The 22,026-nt window shown below is 46.6% G+C and overlaps 1 protein-coding gene and 1 long non-coding RNA gene across 2 annotated transcripts in view; both read left to right on the plus strand.

Moving 5' to 3' along the window:
* Positions 1-18,145, plus strand: part of LOC144767634 (uncharacterized) — a 116,319-nt gene extending 98,174 nt beyond the window's left edge. The window contains exon 3 of the long non-coding RNA XR_013598289.1: positions 17,647-18,145. This is a non-coding gene — a long non-coding RNA (uncharacterized LOC144767634). The remainder of the gene's footprint in view (positions 1-17,646) is intronic.
* Positions 18,146-19,399: 1,254 nt separating this feature from the next.
* Positions 19,400-21,750, plus strand: LOC144767641 (uncharacterized). Its single transcript, XM_078651043.1, has one exon. The coding sequence runs from the start codon at positions 20,049-20,051 to the stop codon at positions 21,198-21,200; it is 1,152 nt and encodes a 383-aa protein (XP_078507169.1). The 5' UTR covers positions 19,400-20,048; the 3' UTR covers positions 21,201-21,750.
* The last annotated feature ends 276 nt before the right edge of the window (positions 21,751-22,026 follow it).

Genomic DNA, 22,026 nt, shown 5'->3' on the forward strand with positions numbered 1-22,026 from the left:
TGTATCCGCACACTCCTCAGTGTAATCCCAGTGTAACCGACTGCAGTGTATCCACACACTCCTCAGTGCAACCACGCTGAAACCGACTACAGTGTATCCACACACTCCTCAGTGCATCCAAGGTGTAACCGATCACAGTGTATCCACAAACTCCTCAGTGCAACCATGGATGAAACTGACTGCTGAGTACACACACACTCCTCAGTGCAACCAAGGTAAAACCGACTGCAGTGTATCCACACACTCCTCAGTGCAACCAAGGTGAAGCTGACTGCAGTGTATCCAAACACTCCTCAGTGAAACCATAGGGAAACTGACTGCAGTGTATCCACAAACTCCTCAGTGCAACCATGGTGAAACTGAATACAGTGTATCCACAAACTCCTAAGTGCAACCACAGTGAAACCGACTGCAGTGTATTCAAACACTCCTCAGTAAAACCACTGTGAAACTGACTGCAGTGTATCCACACACTCTTCAGTGCAACCACGGAGAAACTGACTACCGTGTATCCAAACACTCCTCAGTAAAACCACTGTGAAACTGACTGCAGTGTATCCACACACTCCTCAGTGCAACAACAGTGAAACTGACTGCAGTGTATCCACACACTCCTCAGTGCAACCATGGTTAAACCGAATACAGTGTATCCACAAACTCCTCAGTGCAACCACAGTGAATCCGACTGCAGTGTATCCACACACTCCTCTGTGCAAACATGGTGAAACTGACTGCAGTGTATCCACACACTCCTCAGTGCAATCACAGTGAAATAGACCGAAGTGTATCCACACACCCCTCAGTGCAACCACGGTGGAACGAAACGCAGTGTATGTACACACCCCTCAGTGCAACCATGGTGAAACTGACTGCAGTGTATCCACACAGCCCTCATTGCAACCACGGTGAAACAAACCGCAGTGTATCTACATACTCCTCAGTGGAACCATAGAGAAACCGACCCCAGTATATCCACACACTCCTCAGTGCAACCACGTTGAAACTGACTGCAGTGTATCCATACACTCTTCAGTGCAACCACGGTGAAACCTACTACTGTGTATCTACACACTTCTCAGTGGAACCACAGTGAAACCAACTGCAGTCTAGCCACACACTCTTCACTGCAACCAAGGTGAAACCAACTGCAGTGCAGCCACACACTCCTCAGTGCAACCACAGTGAAACTCTCAGCAGTGTTTCCACACACTCCTCAAAGCAACCATGGTGAAACTAACTGCATTGTATCCACACACTCCTCAGTGCAACCACGGGGAAACCAACTGCAGTGTATCCTCACACTTCTCAGTGCAACCACGGTGAAGCCGACTGCAGTGTATCCACACACTCCTCAGTGCAACCACAGTGAAACTGACTGCAGTGTATCCACACACTACTCTGTGCAACCACAGTGAAAGTGACCCCAGTGTATCCACACCCTCAGTGCAACAACTGTGAAATAGACTGCAGTGTACCCACACACTCCTCAGTGCAACCACGGTGAAACCGCATGCTGTGAATCCACACACTTCTCAGTGCAACCACGGTGAAACCAACTACAGTATATCAACACACTCCTCATTGCAACCAGGGTGAAACCGACTACAGTGTAGCCACACACTCCTCAGTGCAACCACAGTAAAACTGACCCCAGTGTATCCACACTCTTCAATTCAACCACGGTGAAACCGACTGCACTGTATCCACACACGCCTCAGTGCAACCACGGTGAAACTGACCCCAGTGTATCCACACACTCTTCAGTGCAACCACGGTAAAAACAACTGCAGTGTATCCACACACTCCTCAGTGCAATCACGGTGAAAACGACAGTAGTGTATCCACACACTCCTCAGTGCAACCACGGTGAAACCAACTGCAGTGTATCCACACACTCCTCAGTGCAATCACGGTGAAAACGACAGTAGTGTATCCACACACTCCTCAGTGCAACCACGGTAAAACCTATTGCAGTTTATCTACACACTGCTCTATGCAAACATGCTGAAAATGACTGCAGTGTATCCACACACTCCTCAGTGCAAACACAGTGAAATAGACCGCAGTGTATCCACACACCCCTCAGTGCAACCACGTTGAAACAAACCGCAGTGTATGTACACACTCCTCAGTGCAACCATGGTGAAACCGACTGCAGTGTATCCAAACACTCCTCAGTGAAACCACTGTGAAACTGACTGCAGTGTATCCACACACTCCTCAGTGCAACCACGGTGAAACTGACTGCAGTGTATCCACACACTCCTCAGTGCAACCACGGTGAAACCGACTATAGTGTATCCACACACGCCTCAGTGCTACCACGGTGAAACTGACCCCAGTGTATCCACACACTCTTCAGTGCAACCACGGTGAAACAAATGCAGTGTATCCACACACTCCTCAGTGCAACCACGGTGAAACCGATTGCAGTTTATCCACACAGTCCTCTGTGCAACTTCAGTGAAACTCCCTGCAGTGTATCCACACAGTACTCAGTATAACCACAGTGAAACTGACTGCAGTGTATCCACACACCCCTCAGTGGAACCATAGTGAAACCAACCTCAGTATATCCACACACTCCTCAGTGCAACCACTTTGAAACTGACTGCAGTGTATCCATACACTCTTCAGTGCAACCACAGTGAGGCCAACTGCAGTCTAGCCATACTCTCTTCACTGCAACCATGGTGAAACCAACTGCAGTGTAGCCACACACTCCTCAGTGCAACCACAGTGACACTTTCAGCAGTGTTTCCACACACTCCTCATAGCAACCATGGTGAAACTGACCCCAGTGTATCCACACACTCCTCAGTGCAACCATGGTGAAACTGAATACAGTGTATCCACCCACATCTCAGTGCAAGCACGGTGAAACCGAATGCAGTGTATACACACACTCCTCAGTGCAACCATGGTGAAACCTACTGCAGTGTATCCACACACTCCTCAGTGCAACCATGGTGAAACTGACAGCAGTGTATCCACACACTCCTCAGTGCAACCACGGTGAAACCGAATGCAGTGTATCCACACACACACCTCAGTGCAACCACGGTGAAACCGACTGCAGTGTATCTACACACTCCTCAGTGCAATCGATGAAACTGACTGTAGTGTTTCCACACACTCCTCAGTGCAGCCACAGTGAAACCGACCGCAGTGTATCCACTCCCTCCTCAGTGCAACCACAGTGAAACCGACCGCAGTGTATCGACACACTCCTCAGTGCAACCACGGTGAAACTGACTGCAGTGTATCCACACACTCCTCAGTGCAATCACAGTGAAACCTACAACAGTGTATCCACACACTCCTCAGTGCAACCACGGTGAAGCTGACTGCAGTGTATCCAAACACTCCTCAGTAAAACCATAGGGAAACTGACTGCAGTGTATCCACACACTCCTCAGTGCAACCATGGTGAAACCGAATACATTGTATCCACAAACTCCTCAGTGCAACCACAGTGAAACCAACCGCAGTGTATCCACACACTCCTCAGTGCAACCACGGTGAAACTGACTGCAGTGTATCCACACACTCCTCAGTGCAATCACAGTGAAACCTACGACAGTGTATCCACACACTCCTCAGTGCAACCACAGTGAAACCGACTGCAGTGTATCCATACACTCCTCAGTGCAACCACGTTGAAACTGACTTCAGTGTATCCATATACTCTTTAGTGCAACCACGGTGTAACCGACTGCAGTGTATCCGCACACTCCTCAGTCTAATCACAGTGTAACCGACTGCAGTGTATCCACACACTCCTCAGTGCAACCACGTTGAAACCGACTGCAGTGTATCCACACACTCCTCAGTGCATCCAAGGTGTAACCGATCACAGTGTATCCACAAACTCCTCGGTGCAACCATGGATGAAACTGACTGCTCAGTACTCACACACTCCTCAGTGCAACCACAGTGAAACCGACCTCAGTATATCCACACACTCCTCAGTGCAACCACGGTAAAACCGACCAGAGTGTATCCACTCACTCCTCAGTGCAACCACAGTGAAACCGACCGCAGTGTATCCACACACTCCTCAGTGCAACCATGGTGAAACTGACTGCAGTGTATCCACACACTCCTCAGTGCAATCACAGTGAAACCTACGACAGTGTATCCACACACTCCTCAGTGCAACCACAGTGAAACCGACTGCAGTGTATCCACACACTCGTCAGTGCAAACGCGGTGAAACCGACCGCAATGTATCCACACACTCCGCAGTGCAACCACGTTAAAACTGACTTCAGTGTATCCATATACTCTTCAGTGCAACCACGTTGTAACCAACTGCAGTGTATCCGCACACTCCTCAGTGTAATCCCAGTGTAACCGACTGCAGTGTATCCACACACTCCTCAGTGCAACCACGCTGAAACCGACTACAGTGTATCCACACACTCCTCAGTGCATCCAAGGTGTAACCGATCACAGTGTATCCACAAACTCCTCAGTGCAACCATGGATGAAACTGACTGCTGAGTACTCACACACTCCTCAGTGCAACCAAGGTGATACCGACTGCAGTGTATCCACACACTCCTCAGTGCAACCACGGTGAAGCTGACTGCAGTGTATCCAAACACTCCTCAGTGAAACCATAGGGAAACTGACTGCAGCGTATCCACAAACTCCTCAGTGCAACCATGGTGAAACTGAATACAGTGTATCCACAAACTCCTAAGTGCAACCACAGTGAAACCGACTACAGTGTATCCACACACTCTTCAGTGCAACCACAGAGAAACTGACTGCCGTGTATCCAAACACTCCTCAGTAAAACCACTGTGAAACTGACTGCAGTGTATCCACACACTCCTCAGTGCAACAACAGTGAAACTGACTGCAGTGTATCCACACACTCCTCAGTGCAACCATTGTTAAACCGAATACAGGTGTATCCACAAACTCCTCAGTGCAACCACAGTGAATCCGACTGCAGTGTATCCACACACTCCTCTGTGCAAACATGGTGAAACTGACTGCAGTGTATCCATACACTCCTCAGTGCAATCACAGTGAAATAGACCGAAGTGTATCCACACACCCCTCAGTGCAACCACGGTGGAACGAACCGCAGTGTATGTACACACCCCTCAGTGCAACCATGGTGAAACTGACTGCAGTGTATCCACACAGCCCTCATTGCAACCACGGTGAAACAAACCGCAGTGTATCTACATACTCCTCAGTGGAGCCATAGAGAAACCGACCCCAGTATATCCACACACTCTTCAGTGCAACCACGGTGAAACCTACTACTGTGTATCTACACACTTCTAAGTCGAACCACAGTGAAACCAACTGCAGTCTAGCCACACACTCTTCACTGCAACCAAGGTGAAACCAACTGCAGTGTTTCCACACACTCCTCAAAGCAACCATGGTGAAACTAACTGCATTGTATCCACACACTCCTCAGTGCAACCACGGGGAAACCAACTGCAGTGTATCCTCACACTTCTCAGTGCAACCACGGTGAAGCCGACTGCAGTGTATCCACACACTCCTCAGTGCAACCACAGTGAAACTGACTGCAGTGTATCACACACTACTCTGTGCAACCACAGTGAAAGTGACCCCAGTGTATCCACACCCTCAGTGCAACAACTGTGAAATAGACTGCAGTGTACCCACACACTCCTCAGTGTAACCACGGTGAAACCGCATGCTGTGAATCCACACACTTCTCAGTGCAACCACGGTGAAAACAACTGCAGTGTATCCACACACTCCTCAGTGCAATCACGGTGAAAACGACAGTAGTGTATCCACACACTCCTCAGTGCAACCACGGTGAAACCGACTACAGTGTAGCCACGCACTCCTCAGTGCAACCACAGTAAAACTGACCCCAGTGTATCCACACTCTTCAATTCAACCACGGTGAAACCGACTGCACTGTATCCACACACGCCTCAGTGCAACCACGGTGAAACTGACCACAGTGTATCCACACACTCTTCAGTGCAACCACGGTGAAAACAACTGCAGTGTATCCACACACTCCTCAGTGCAATCACGGTGAAAACGACAGTAGTGTATCCACACACTCCTCAGTGCAACCACGGTGAAACCAACTGCAGTGTATCCACACACTCCTCAGTGCATTCACGGTGAAAACGACAGTAGTGTATCCACACACTCCTCAGTGCAACCATGGTAAAACCTATTGCAGTTTATCTACACACTGCTCTGTGCAAACATGCTGAAACTGACTGCAGTGTATCCACACATTCCTCAGTGCAAACACAGTGAAATAGACCGCAGTGTATCCACACACCCCTCAGTGCAACCACGTTGAAACAAACCGCAGTGTATGTACACACTCCTCAGTGCAACCATGGTGAAACCGACTGCAGTGTATCCAAACACTCCTCAGTGAAACCACTGTGAAACTGACTGCAGTGTATCCAAACTCTCCTCAGTGAAACCACTGTGAAACTGACTGCAGTGTATCCACACACTCCTCAGTGCAACCACGGTGAAACAAACCGCAATGTATCCACACACTCCGCAGTGCAACCACGTTAAAACTGACTTCATTGTATCCATATACTCTTCAGTGCAACCACGTTGTAACCGACTGCAGTGTATCCGCACACTCCTCAGTGTAATCACAGTGTAACCGACTGCAGTGTATCCACACACTCCTCAGTGCAACCATAGTGAAAGCGAATACAGTGTATTCACGCACATCTCAGTGCAACCACGGTGAAACTGAATGCAGTGTACACACACACTCGTCAGTGCAAACGCGGTGAAACCGACCGCAATGTATCCACACACTCCGCAGTGCAACCATGTTAAAACTGACTTCAGTGTATCCATATACTCTTCAGTGCAACCACGTTGTAACCGACTGCAGTCTATCCACGCACTTCTCAGTGCAACTACGGTGAAACCGAATACAGTGTATCCACACACTCCTCAGTGCAACCACGGTGAAACAGACTGCAGTGTATCCACACACTCCTCAGTGCAACCATGGTGAAACCGAATACAGTGTATCCACGCACATCTCAGTTCAACCACGGTGAAACTGAATGCAGTGTATACACACTCCTCAGTGCAACCATGGTGAAACCAACTGCAGTGTATCCACACACTCCTCAGTGCAACCACGGTGAAACCGACCGCAGTCTATCCACTCACTCCTCAGTTCAACCACGGTGAAACCGACTGCAGTATATCCACATACTCCTCAGTGCAACCATGGTGAAACCGAATACAGTCTTTCCACGCACTTCTCAGTGCAACTACGGTGAAACCGAATACAGTGTATCCACACACTCCTCAGTGCAACCACGGTGAAACAGACTGCAGTGTATCCACACACTCCTCAGTGTAATCACAGTGTAACCGACTGCAGTGTATCCACACACCCCTCAGTGCAACCACGGTGAAACGAACCGCAGTGTATTTACACACTCCTCAGTGCAACCATGGTGAAACTGACTGCAGTGTATCCACACAGCCCTCATTGCGACCACGGTGAAACAAACCGCAGTGTATCTACATACTCCTCAGTGGAACCATAATGAAACCGACCCCAGTATATTCACACACTCCTCAGTGCAACCACGTTGAAACTGACTGCAGTGTATCCATACACTCTTCAGTGCAACCACGGTGAAACCTACTGCTGTTTATCTACACACTTCTCAGTGCAACCACAGTGAAACCAACTGCAGTCTAGCCACACACTCTTCACTGCAACCAAGGTGAAACCAACTGCAGTGTAGCCACACACTCCTCAGTGCAACCACAGTGAAACCGACTGCAGTGTATCCACACACTCCTCAGTGCAACCACGGTGAAGCTGACTGCAGTGTATCCAAACACTCCTCAGTGAAACCATAGGGAAACTGACTGCAGTGTATCCACACACTCCTCAGTGCAACCATGGTGAAACCGAATACATTGTATCCACAAACTCCTCAGTGCAACCACAGTGAAACCAACCGCAGTGTATCCACACACTCCTCTGTGCAACCACGGTGAAACTGACTGCAGTGTATCCACACACTCCTCAGTGCAATCACAGTGAAACCTACGACAGTGTATCCACACACTCCTCAGTGCAACCACGGTGAAACTGACTGCAGTGTATCCACACACTCCTCAGTGCATTCACAGTGAAACCTACAACAGTGTATCCACACACTCCTCAGTGCAACCACAGTGAAACCGACTGCAGTGTGTCCACACACTCGTTAGTGCAACCTCGGTGAAACCGACCGCAATGTATCCACACCCTCCTCAGTGCAACCACGTTGAAACTGACTTCAGTGTATCCATATACTCTTCAGTGCAACCACGGTGTAACCGACTGCAGTGTATCCACACACTCCTCAGTGCAACCACGTTGAAACCGTCTGCAGTGTATCCACACTTTCCTCAGTGCATCCAAGGTGTAACCAATCACAGTGTATCCACAAACTCCTCAGTGCAACCATGGATGAAACTGACTGCTCAGTACTCACACACTCCTCAGTGCAACCAAGGTGAAACCGACTGCAGTGTATCCACACACTCCTCAGTGCAACCACGGTGAAGCTGACTGCAGTGTATCCAAACACTCCTCAGTGAAACCATAGGGAAACTAACTGCAGTGTATCCACACACTCCTTAGTGCAATCACAGTGAAACCTACGACAGTGTATCCACACACTCCTCAGTGCAACCACAGTGAAACCGACTGCATTGTATCCACACACTCGTCAGTGCAACCGCGGTGAAACCGACCATAATGTATCCACACACTCCTCAGTGCAACCACGTTGAAACTGACTTCAGTGTATCCACACACTCCTCTGTGCAACAACAGTGAAACTGACTGCAGTGTATCCACACACTCCTCAGTGCAACCATGGTTAAACCAAATACAGTGTATCCACAAACTCCTCAGTGCAACCACAGTGAATCCGACTGCAGTGTATCCACACACTCCTCTGTGCAAACATGGTGAAACTGACTGCAGTGTATCCACACACTCCTCAGTGCAATCACAGTGAAATAGACCGCAGTGTATCCACACACCCCTCAGTGCAACCACGGTGAAACGAACCGCAGTGTATGTACACACTCCTCAGTGCAACCATGGTGAAACTGACTGCAGTGTATCCACACAGCCCTCATTGCAACCACGGTGAAACAAACCGCAGTGTATCTACATACTCCTCAGTGGAACCATAGTAAAACCGACCCCAGTATATCACACACTTCTCAGTGCAACCACGTTGAAACTGACTGCAGTGTACCCATACACTCTTCAGTGCAACCACAGTGAAACCTACTGATGTGTATCTACACACTTCTGAGTGCAACCACAGTGAAACTCTCAGCAGTGTTTCCACACACTCCTCAAAGCAACCAAAGTGAAACCGACTGCAGTGTATCCACACACTCCTCAGTGCAACCACGGTGAAGCTGACTGCAGTGTATCCAAACACTCCTCAGTGAAACCATAGGGAAACTGACTGCAGTGTATCCACACACTCCTCAGTGCAACCATGGTGAAACCGAATACATTGTATCCACAAACTCCTCAGTGCAACCACAGTGAAACCAACCGCAGTGTATCCACACACTCCTCAGTGCAACCACGGTGAAACTGACTGCAGTGTATCCACACACTCCTCAGTGCAATCACAGTGAAACCTACGACAGTGTATCCACACACTCCTCATTGCAACCACAGTGAAACCGACTGCAGTGTATCCATACACTCCTCAGTGCAACCACGTTGAAACTGACTTCAGTGTATCCATATACTCTTTAGTGCAACCACGGTGTAACCGACTGCAGTGTATACGCACACTCCTCAGTGTAATCACAGTGTAACCGACTGCAGTGTATCCACACGCTCCTCAGTGCAACCACGTTGAAACCGACTGCAGTGTATCCACACACTCCTCAGTGCATCCAAGGTGTAACCGATCACAGTGTATCCACAAACTCCTCGGTGCAACCATGGATGAAACTGACTGCTCAGTACTCACACACTCCTCAGTGCAACCAAGGTGAAACCGACTGCAGTGTATCCACACACTCCTCAGTGTAACCATGGTGAAGCTGACTGCAGTGTATCCAAACACTCCTCAGTGAAACCATAGGGAAACTGACTGCAGTGTATCCACACACTCCTCAGTGCAACCATGGTGAAACCGAATACAGTTTATCCACAAACTCCTCAGTGCAACCACAGTGAAACCACCCGCAGTGTTTCCACACACTCCTCAGTGCAACCACGGTGAAACTGACTGCAGTGTATCCACACACTCCTCAGTGTAACCACGGTGAAGCTGACTGCAGTGTATCCAAACACTCCTCAGTGAAACCATAGGGAAACTGACTGCAGTGTATCCACACACTCCTCAGTGCAACCATGGTGAAACCGAATACAGTTTATCCACAAACTGCTCAGTGCAACCACAGTGAATCCGACTGCAGTGTATCCACACACTCCTCTGTGCAAACATGGTGAAACTGACTGCAGTGTATCCACACACTCCTCAGTGCAATCACAGTGAAATAGACCGCAGTGTATCCACACACCCCTCAGTGCAACCACGGTGAAACGAACCGCAGTGTATGTACACACTCCTCAGTGCAACCATGGTGAAACTGACTGCAGTGTATCCACACAGCCCTCATTGCAACCACGGTGAAACAAACCGCAGTGTATCTACATACTCCTCAGTGGAACCATAGTAAAACCGACCCCAGTATATCACACACTCCTCAGTGCAACCACGTTGAAACTGACTGCAGTGTATCCATACACTCTTCAGTGCAACCACAGTGAAACCTACTGCTGTGTATCTACACACTTCTGAGTGCAACCACAGTGAAACTCTCAGCAGTGTTTCCACACACTCCTCAAAGCAACCAAAGTGAAACCGACTGCAGTGTATCCACACACTCCTCAGTGCAACCACGGTGAAGCTGACTGCAGTGTATCCAAACACTCCTCAGTGCAACCATGGTGAAACTGACTGCAGTGTATCCACACAGCCCTCATTGCAACCACGGTGAAACAAACCGCAGTGTATCTACATACTCCTCAGTAGAACCATAGTAAAACCGACCCCAGTATATCACACACTCCTCAGTGCAACCACATTGAAACTGACTGCAGTGTATCCATACACTCTTCAGTGCAACCACAGTGAAACCTACTGCTGTGTATCTACACACTTCTGAGTGCAACCACAGTGAAACTCTCAGCAGTGTTTCCACACACTCCTCAAAGCAACCAAAGTGAAACCGACTGCAGTGTATCCATACACTCCTCAGTGCAACCACGTTGAAACTGACTTCAGTGTATCCATATACTCTTTAGTGCAACCACGGTGTAACCGACTGCAGTGTATCCGCACACTCCTCAGTGTAATCACAGTGTAACCGACTGCAGTGTATCCACACACTCCTCAGTGCAACCACGTTGAAACCGACTGCAGTGTATCCACACACTCCTCAGTGCATCCAAGGTGTAACCGATCACAGTGTATCCACAAACTCCTCGGTGCAACCATGGATGAAACTGACTGCTCAGTACTCACACATTCCTCAGTGCAACCAAGGTGAAACCGACTGCAGTGTATCCACACACTCCTCAGTGTAACCACGGTGAAGCTGACTGCAGTGTATCCAAACACTCCTCAGTGAAACCATAGGGAAACTGACTGCAGTGTATCCACACACTCCTCAGTGCAACCATGGTGAAACCGAATACAGTTTATCCACAAACTCCTCAGTGCAACCACAGTGAAACCAACCGCAGTGTATCCACACACTCCTCAGTGCAACCACGGTGAAACTGACTGCAGTGTATCCACACACTCCTCAGTGTAACCACGGTGAAGCTGACTGCAGTGTATCCAAACGCTCCTCAGTGAAACCATAGGGAAACTGACTGCAGTGTATCCACACACTCCTCAGTGCAACCATGGTGAAACCGAATACAGTTTATCCACAAACTCCTCAGTGCAACCACAGTGAAACCAACCGCAGTGTATCCACACACTCCTCAGTGCAACCAAGGTGAAACCAACTGCAGTGTAGCCACAAACTCCTCAGTGCAACCACAGTGAAACCGACTGCAGTGTATCCACACACTCCTCAGTGCAACCACGGTGAAGCTGACTGCAGTGTATCCAAACACTCCTCAGTGAAACCATAGGGAAACTGACTGCAGTGTATCCACACACTCCTCAGTGCAACCATGGTTAAACCGAATACAGTGTATCCACAAACTCCTCAGTGCAACCACAGTGAATCCGACTGCAGTGTATCCACACACTCCTCTGTGCAAACATGGTGAAACTGACTGCAGTGTATCCACACACTCCTCAGTGCAATCACAGTGAAATAGACCGCAGTGTATCCACACACCCCTCAGTGCAACAACGGTGAAACGAACCGCAGTGTATGTACACACTCCTCAGTGCAACCATGGTGAAACTGACTGCAGTGTATCCACACAGCCCTCATTGCAACCACGGTGCAACAAACCACAGTGTATCTACATACTCCTCAGTGGAACCATAGTAAAACCGACCCCAGTATATCACACACTCCTCAGTGCAACCACGTTGAAACTGACTGCAGTGTATCCATACACTCTTCAGTGCAACCACAGTGAAACCTACTGCTGTGTATCTACACACTTCTGAGTGCAACCACAGTGAAACTCTCAGCAGTGTTTCCACACACTCCTCAAAGCAACCAAAGTGAAACCGACTGCAGTGTATCCACACACTCCTCAGTGCAACCACGGTGAAGCTGACTGCAGTGTATCCAGACACTCCTCAGTGAAACCATAGGGAAACTGACTGCAGTGTATCCACACACTCCTCAGTGCTACCATGGTGAAACTGAATACATTGTATCCACAAACTCCTCAGTGCAACCACAGTGAAACCAACCGCAGTGTATCCACACACTCCTCAGTGCAACCACGGTGAAACTGACTGCAGTGTATCCACACACTCCTCAGTGCAATCACAGTGAAACCTACTACAGTGTATCCACACACTCCTCAGTGCAACCACAGTGAAACCGACTGCAGTGTACCCATACACTCCTCAGTGCAACCACGTTGAAACTGACTTCAGTGTATCCATATACTCTTTAGTGCAACCACGGTGTAACCGACTGCAGTGTATCCGCACACTCCTCAGTGTAATCACAGTGTAACCGACTGCAGTGTATCCACACACTCCTCAGTGCAACCACGTTGAAACCGACTGCAGTGTATCCACACACTCCTCAGTGCATCCAAGGTGTAACCGATCACAGTGTATCCACAAACTCCTCGGTGCAACCATGGATGAAACTGACTGCTCAGTACTCACACACTCCTCAGTGCAACCAAGGTGAAACCGACTGCAGTGTATCCACACACTGCTCAGTGTAACCACGGTGAAGCTGACTGCAGTTTATCCAAACACTCCTCAGTGAAACCATAGGGAAACTGACTGCAGTGTATCCACACACTCCTCAGTGCAACCATGGTGAAACCGAATACAGTTTATCCACAAACTCCTCAGTGCAACCACAGTGAAACCGACTGCAGTGTATCCACACACTCCTCTGTGCAAACATGGTGAAACTGACTGCAGTTTATCCACACACTCCACAGTGCAATCACAGTGAAATAGACCGCAGTGTATCCACACACCCCTCAGTGCAACCACGGTGAAACGAACCACAGTGTATTTACACACTCCTCAGTGCAACCATGGTGAAACTGACTGCAGTGTATCCACACAGCCCTCATTGCGACCACGGTGTAACAAACTGCAGTGTATCTACATACTCCTCAGTGGAACCATAGTGAAACCGACCCCAGTATATTCACACACTCCTCAGTGCAACCACGTTGAAACTGACTGCAGTGTATCCATACACTCTTCAGTGCAACCACGGTGAAACCTACTGCTGTGTATCTACACACTTCTCAGTGCAACCACAGTGAAACCAACTGCAGTCTAGCCACACACTCTTCACTGCAACCAAGGTGAAACCAACTGCAGTGTAGCCACACACTCCTCAGTTCAACCACAGTGAAACTCTCAGCAGTGTTTCCACACACTCCTCAAAGCAACCATGGTGAAACTAACTGCATTGTATCCACACACTCCTCAGTGCAACCACGGGGAAACCAACTGCAGTGTATCCTCACACTTCTCAGTGCAACCACGGTGAAGCCGACTGCAGTGTATCCACACATTCCTCAGTGCAACCACAGTGAAACCGACTGCAGTGTATCCACACACTACTCTGTGCAACCACAGTGAAAGTGACCCCAGTGTATCCACACCCTCAGTGCAACAACTGTGAAACCGACTGCAGTGTATCCACACACTCCTCAGTGCAACCACGGTGAAACCAACTACAGTGTATCAACACACTCCTCATTGCAACCAGGGTGAAACCGACTACAGAGTAGCCACACACTCCTCAGTGCAACTACAGTGAAACTGACCCCAGTGTGTCCACACTCTTCAATGCAACCACGGTGAAACCGACTGCAGTGTATCCACACACGCCTCAGTGCTACCACGGTGAAACTGACCCCAGTGTATCCACACACTCTTCAGTGCAACCACGGTGAAACCAACTGCAGTGTATCCACACACTCCTCAGTGCAACCACGGTGAAACCGATTGCAGTTTATCCACACAGTCCTCTGTGCAACTTCAGTGAAACTCCCTGCAGTGTATCCACACACTACTCGGTGTAACCACAGTGAAACTGACTGCAGTGTATCCACTGATAATACAGCACCTCAGAAAAAGTAATATTGCTGTCCCATGTTGATGTATTGTAGTGTAGAACATGTAATATCCATTTTCATCCCCTCTCTTTTGGTCACTATTAATTATTCAGTTTATAGGTGTGTTATGTCAAAATGAAATTTGGTTTGCTATCTTTTCATGAACTTCAATTGGTTGTTGTTATTATTGCCTCATCATGAAGCATGTCAATAATGTGAAAACTTATCAAATGTACTGTTTTTGGGATATTCGCTGGAATTTTTGTAGCCTTTTTCATGAGGTAGACTTCATGCCAGTCCTCCAATAGATTTGTGATGGTGGCGGCAAAACACGCTGAGTTTTTCCTCCATTGAATTCCGGTGAGATTTACAAAAACTCTGTGAGATTCTGCGGAGTTCCGCTCAACCACCCTGACTATGACATTACCACCCAAGAAACAAAGAGTTCTTGCCCCCTACCCCGACTCCTGGGCTTCAGGCTTCACACAAAGGGCCAACTTGTAAGTGAAGTGCACTTCCCATGGTCTGTTACCTGTGATTTACTGCATGTCTGCATGCTGCCTGACACACCAGAAGGTGCAAGGACACCACGTTGCAGACCAGCAAATAAACACAATAAAGATATGGCTGAAATAAAATACTGCCTGGATCAGGGGCAAAACTTGAATTTCCCCGTATAATACGTCCTGTTTTCAGCAGGTTAGATTTTGGGTGGGAAGCAGAGAGCTGCTAGGGAACAACATGACAAAAATGAGGTCTTGCTAGTTTTGGCATGTGGTCCTGCAAGTTGTGACACTGCCGACACCTAATACTAATGCCTGTAAACTCTGCCTTGTTTGAACACCTCAACTCCCAATTAGGCAGTGAGGCTTCTGCGTTAGGGAACACCCTGTGTCCTACCTGATAACTACACGACAGACGAAAGGAAACAAAAGCTGGACCCCTGATGTCAGTGCATGTGGTGCAATCCTGGCGCCTCACACCCATCCTCCCAAGAAGTGTTGAGAACAAGGGTACGTTAGAGAGATCTGTATGAATACACTCGTTGGTAAATCCAACTCTGCGCCCAAAGACGTACGAAGTATGCACATTCAGCCTACACACAGTAGGCACCTCACTGTTCTGGGTAGAAATCACTGGGACACCATGTGCTAAGGGCACATCTTTAGATCTTTTAATCATTCAATCCTGCCCCCAACTCCTTCCATTCCATGGGCTAAGGCACCGCAAGACATTGTCAACATAGGGAGTGTAGCCTGTCTCATTGCAGGAAGGATTGCTATGAAACCCTTTAACTTTTATCAAAATAACCTTTAGAAACTTCTGAAAACTCACATTTCGACTACAACATTTTCTGATGGCTCCAAAGGGAAATGAAGTTTAGCCCCTCTGCAAAGAACACATGCTGGTGCCAATGTGGGGGCTCCAGGATTCAGAAATCATTCTGTAACCGTGGGGCGGAGCTCAAATAGCACTCTACATAGAATTAAACAGAGGCATGCATACCATCAACTCAACCTCACAATTTATACTACTAACACCCCTCACCTCCTCACCTTTGCACAGACTGACACTTAGGAACTGGAAGCAAAACCTCCAAGAGTAACATGCGGAGCAGTGAGATTTACAAAAAATCTTTTTCATGCTTCCTGGCCTAGAAATGTCAACAAACTGCACTTTAGGGGCACTGGCAACAACAGCCCCATGTGAGTCAAACCAAATAAACCTCAACAAAGGCTCACCCCCAAATAAGAATTCTCACCCCATTGACACCAACCACTGTAAGCCTTACCCACTCAAGAAGAAAGTGTCATCCCGCAAAAGGCCCACTCAAGTGCCACTGCCCCCTTCTTTGGCTTTGTAGGGTTATTGCAAGGTGGGGTAGGGTAGACACAAGGGAGGAGGGAGGGGGTGAAACCTCCTTTGTCTCCTTTGAACTCTGAGGCATGTGATCCCAAATGGACTTTCTGTTTCGCTGAGATGGGCAGCAAGAGGTACGGGGCTCCCACACACTGATAAGGGAAAGCAGGAAAACCTGCTTGTAGAGTGCACTGTTCCTAAAGGGGAAAGAAACCCTTTCCCAATGCTACAACAACATATTACTAGTAATCAGTACTATACACAAATGTTCACATACACATTTAGTGTTTTATTCTAGCATATCTGTATGACATATCTATATTCTTTCAAAATATCTTTTTGTACAAACAATAAATGAAAATTGGTCTTTTCACAGTTCATAAGTTGAAGACCATATGTTTTGCTGACTCGTCTCTTGGTCGGATGTGGAAACAGGATTATTAATCACTCATAAAACTGTTGATGCAATTTTCACACGACATGGTGCCCAATGCATTTCGGGACCAGGAGGTACCCTTCATCAGGGGAAAATCCTAAAATATATACAAACAGTCGATCAATGTCAGGTTAAGGTGCAGAATAATATCACAGAAGTTAACAATCAAATGGTAGTTCACTGACACTACAGGGGGAACTGTGACTGAGATGACCTTTCAGACTGAAGCTTTTCTGGCATTCAGTGCACGGATAAGGTTTTAGCCCAGTGTGTGTTCGCTCATGTTGAGTGAGATGACCTTTCCGACTGAAGCTTTTCTGGCATTCAGTGCACTGATACGGTTTTACTCCAGTGTGTGTTCTCTCATGTTTAGTGAGATGACCTTTCTACACTGAGTCCCAGATCTGTTTCATCACTATCAGAAACGTATCTCAAACTGATTGCCTATATTGCTTCTATAAATGCTTTCTTTCTGTAAAGTACAAAGTCATAAATATTTGTTCTTCATGTTGATTTACAATATCTAACTCTATTTCTCTAGGTGACCGAAGCATGAACAGATAAAAGAAGGCTTTAATTTAGTGAAACACAATAAAAAGGATTATTTCAAGGAAAGTTAAATCATTCTCGAGCTCTAGAGGAGAAACATATTCTAAGTGCCTGGAATGTTGATGAATTTGGAGCGGAAGAAACTGCTGAATGTGAAAGTTGTCAACTATTTAAAGAAAAATTACGATAAATGTTTACGACGAGTCAGTTATTGAGATTGAAGAGCCTCTGAAATGTGAAAGGAACCCAAGAGTAAATTGAAAGTCTGCATCTACTTATTGTAAGAATATTTTCACTTAAAAGAAACATTTCAAGAACAAAGAACATTGGCAACAATTAATACCCACATAGTGCATTTGAGAATAATCAGTTTTGTAAATTATGTCTGATGGTTTATGAGAAATGCCCTGGAGACCCAAACCCCTCCTAAAAACAGAATCCATGACCATGAAGTGACAGAATTGTCAGAAAGACTGATAACCACGGTTTAAAAGAGCAAGCTTTTGTCTACTTCTCAAGTGATTGTTAGAGAGAAATATAGGACTAGCTATGTTGTGTTAGAGGAAACTCAGAAGGTATATCTGTAGGCAAACCCTTAGGTTTGGACATGAAGCCCTCACACACCAACCTAGTTGGTGTCATGCTTCATCATCGGGCCCACCACAGTGACACCGAATGTGTCCCGGGTGTGCTGCGACTCCAGATTACTGAGGAGCAGGTATTCTTACTGAGTGTGCAGTGCTGGTGAGAATGAAGGTGAAAGGTTTAAAAGCTATCCAGGTGGTCCCAGTTCCCGAGGGTAAGAGGTAAATTTAATACCTGGGCCCCTGTTAGCAAGATAAAAAGGCTGTGGACGTTGTGGAGTATATTAGGGGCTCCTACGTCCTTGTGGTCTACATGTTTCAGCCAGGCCTTTAGATTAAAACTGGCTTTCCTCAGGACCAAATGAGTATGTGTGAGTGATAATAATAAACTATATTAAGTGAAAGTGTATGGTAAAAAAGTGTTGCACTCGCTAAGGTGCCGTACGTGTAAGAGGGGGATTCCCTCTGCTTTAACTTGCTACTTGCTGTTAAAGCCTCATGGGTCACTTGGCAGGGAGGGAAAGGAGACCGGTATTTCCGATCAGCGGTTCCTGCGACCTATCGTCCTGCCCCCTCTTACACGTACGGCACCTTAGCGAGTGCAACACTTTTTTACCATACACTTTCACTTAATATAGTTTATTATTATCACTCACACATACTCATTTGGTCCTGAGGAAAGCCAGTTTTAATCTAAAGGCCTGGCTGAAACATGTAGACCACAAGGACGTAGGAGCCCCTAATATACTCCACAACGTCCACAGCCTTTTTATCTTGCTAACAGGGGCCCAGGTATTAAATTTACCTCTTACCCTCGGGAACTGGGACCACCTGGATAGCTTTTAAACCTTTCACCTTCATTCTCACCAGCACTGCACACTCAGTAAGAATACCTGCTCCTCAGTAATCTGGAGTCGCAGCACACCCGGGACACATTCGGTGTCACTGTGGTGGGCCCGATGATGAAGCATGACACCAACTAGGTTGGTGTGTGAGGGCTTCATGTCCAAACCTAAGGGTTTGCCTACAGATATACCTTCTGAGTTTCCTCTAACACAACATAGCTAGTCCTATATTGATATCTCTACATATAACCAGGGGACCCGGACTGGCTTACCTAGTCCTCTCTCTCCCTTTTGATTTGCTGATTGTTAGAGAGAAGACATTGTTTGAAAAATCAAATTGTAAATGCTCGTCCTCAAGTGTCATTACAGCAAAGACGCTGGATTTTTTTGTTCCAATACCAAAACATTATCCCCCACAAACTCTGTCTCTATGGTTGATCTAAGTAGTTTCAAAGTGTCCCGGACCGCCAAAGTTGAACATGTACCTGCCTTAGCGTTAGAGCGGCAAAGCATGTACTGGCACGCAGTTTAGAAGGGGACAGTGCTATGTATTACTAATTCATAAAGCCATCCTTGCCTGCCCTTACCACCTGTCATTACTTGTATGAACAAATATACTTAAACAGCGAATACTAGATCCCAGAGACCTTATCAGGGCTTTCAAAACTCCTAAATGGAATCTGATAAATTGGAGTCCCAAAATGAGTTTAATTCAACTTGAGAGAACTCACACAGGCATAATTTGGAGAAGTTGAATCCATCTCACTAAATACAAGGGGCCCCTCTGTGAAAGCTTGTGAAACAGGTTAGACAGGCTGCCTTTAAAAGTAGGAAAATAATCTCTAGATAAAAGCTATAATTAGTTCAATACAAATGTTAATAAGAGCATCTGCAGTGTATTTTAGAAGTTTATGTTGATTGTAACATAAACAAGTACAAACGCTGGAATCAGATACAGTCTTAACATGGGCGGTGTCCAGGAGCAAACCCAACATGAAGACTCACATAACTCGAATAAGAGTAATGGATGTGAGAACAGCTTTAGCTCTCAATCCCACCGCACTAAACACGAGAGAACTCACACTGGACAAAAACCTTACCAGTGCTCAGAGTGCCAAAAAAGATTCAGTCATAAGGCCAGTCTAATTTTTCAAGAGAAAATCCACACTGGGCTAAATCCTTATCAGTACTCAGAGTGCCAAAAAAGCTTCAGGTGGAAATTCTGTCTCATTAAACATGAGAGAACACACACTGGGCTAAAACCTTATCAGTGCACTGAATGCCAGAAACGCTTCAGTCAGTTAGGTCACCTCACTCGACATAAGATAACACACACTGGCTACAAAGCTTACCAGTGCTCAGAGTGCAAAAAACGTTTCAGGTGTAAATTCCATCTCATTCGACATGAGAGAATTCACACTGGGCAAAAACCATATCAGTGCACTGAATGTCAGAAAAGTTTCAGCCTGAAATCTAGTCTAGCACTTCATGAGAGAACTCACACTGGTGAAAGACCTTATCAGTGCACTGAATGCCAGAAAAGCTTCATTCAGAAAGGTCATCTCATGGAACATAAGCTAACACACACTAGGGACAAACCTTACCAGTGCTCAAAGTGTCCAAAAAGTTTCAGTTGGAAGGCCAGTCTTATTAAACATGAGGGAATCCACCCTGGGAAAAAACCTTATCAGTGCACTGAATGCCAGAAAAGCTTCAGTCAGAAAAGTAATCTGACTAAGCATGAGATAACACACACTGGGTACAAACCTTATCAGTGCTCAAAGTGCCCAAAAGGTTTTATTTGTAAGGCCAGTCTCATTACACATGTGAGCGCTCACACTGGTGAAAGACCTTATCAGTGCACTGAATGCCAGAAAAGCTTCAGTCTGAAAGGTCAACTCACTCAACATAGGAAAACACACACTGGGGACAAACCTTATCAGTGCTCTGAATGCCAGAAAACCTTTGCCTGGAAAACTAGTTTTGCTCAACATATAAGAACTCACACTGGTGAAAGGCCTTATCAGTGCACCGAATGCCAGAAAACCTTTGCCTGGAAAAGTAGTTTTGCTCGACATAAGAAAACACACATGGGGGACAAACCTTATCAGTGCTGAGAGTGCCAAAAAAGCTTTGCTTGTAAGATCCAGCTCATTCAATCTGAGAGAATCCACACTGGTGAAAGATCTTATCAGTGCACTGAATACTTGAAAAGCTTCAGCCAAAAATCTACTCTTGCTCAACATGAGAGAACTCACACTAGACAAAACCTTGTAATTGCTCTAAATGCCAGGGAGATGTCTGCTTGAGATTCAGTTTGATTCAACATAAGAGAACCCACAGTGAGAAAAAAAATTAACAGTGCTCTAAATGTGATGAAAACTTCAGTTATAAATGCAACCTATGTACATGAGATAGACAATGCAGGAGAATAAAAGGTGCTCGGTGTCAACTCTGGGGAGGAGGTTTCAATATCGCAGAACATTCACATGACGTGGCCACAAAGACATCAATCCATTGATTGTCCAACAAACCGCGTACTGAGAAACGCACACTGCGAGGGATGGAAATGCTTGAATTATTTCTTTGTGCCTTACAAAAAGTTATACATGGAATTATTTGGATTTATGTTCTTAATAGTTACAATGATTTTTAAATGAAAAGTCTAAAATGTTATCATGAAGTAATTTTTTTAAAATTTTGTAAACAGTTTTTGAATCTATAAATAATTTTAATGTATCTTAATTTCCTATTGGGTTCTATGTTTAAGTCTCTGTCTCCAGTTTTCTAAGGGAGGGTTTTGCATTATCATTGGTTGGCTATGTGTGGGGCTGCACTTTCTATTGCTCAACTTTGACTATAGTAAGGTACATTTGTAAATGTTTGACCCACCTCAGTTAAATGGCATAAAGACGCTCAGGTCTACATATTTTAGTATGTTTG

The sequence above is a fragment of the Lissotriton helveticus genome, chromosome 1_1, assembly GCF_964261635.1.
Source record: "Lissotriton helveticus chromosome 1_1, aLisHel1.1, whole genome shotgun sequence".
Taxonomy (NCBI): Eukaryota; Metazoa; Chordata; class Amphibia; order Caudata; family Salamandridae; genus Lissotriton; species Lissotriton helveticus.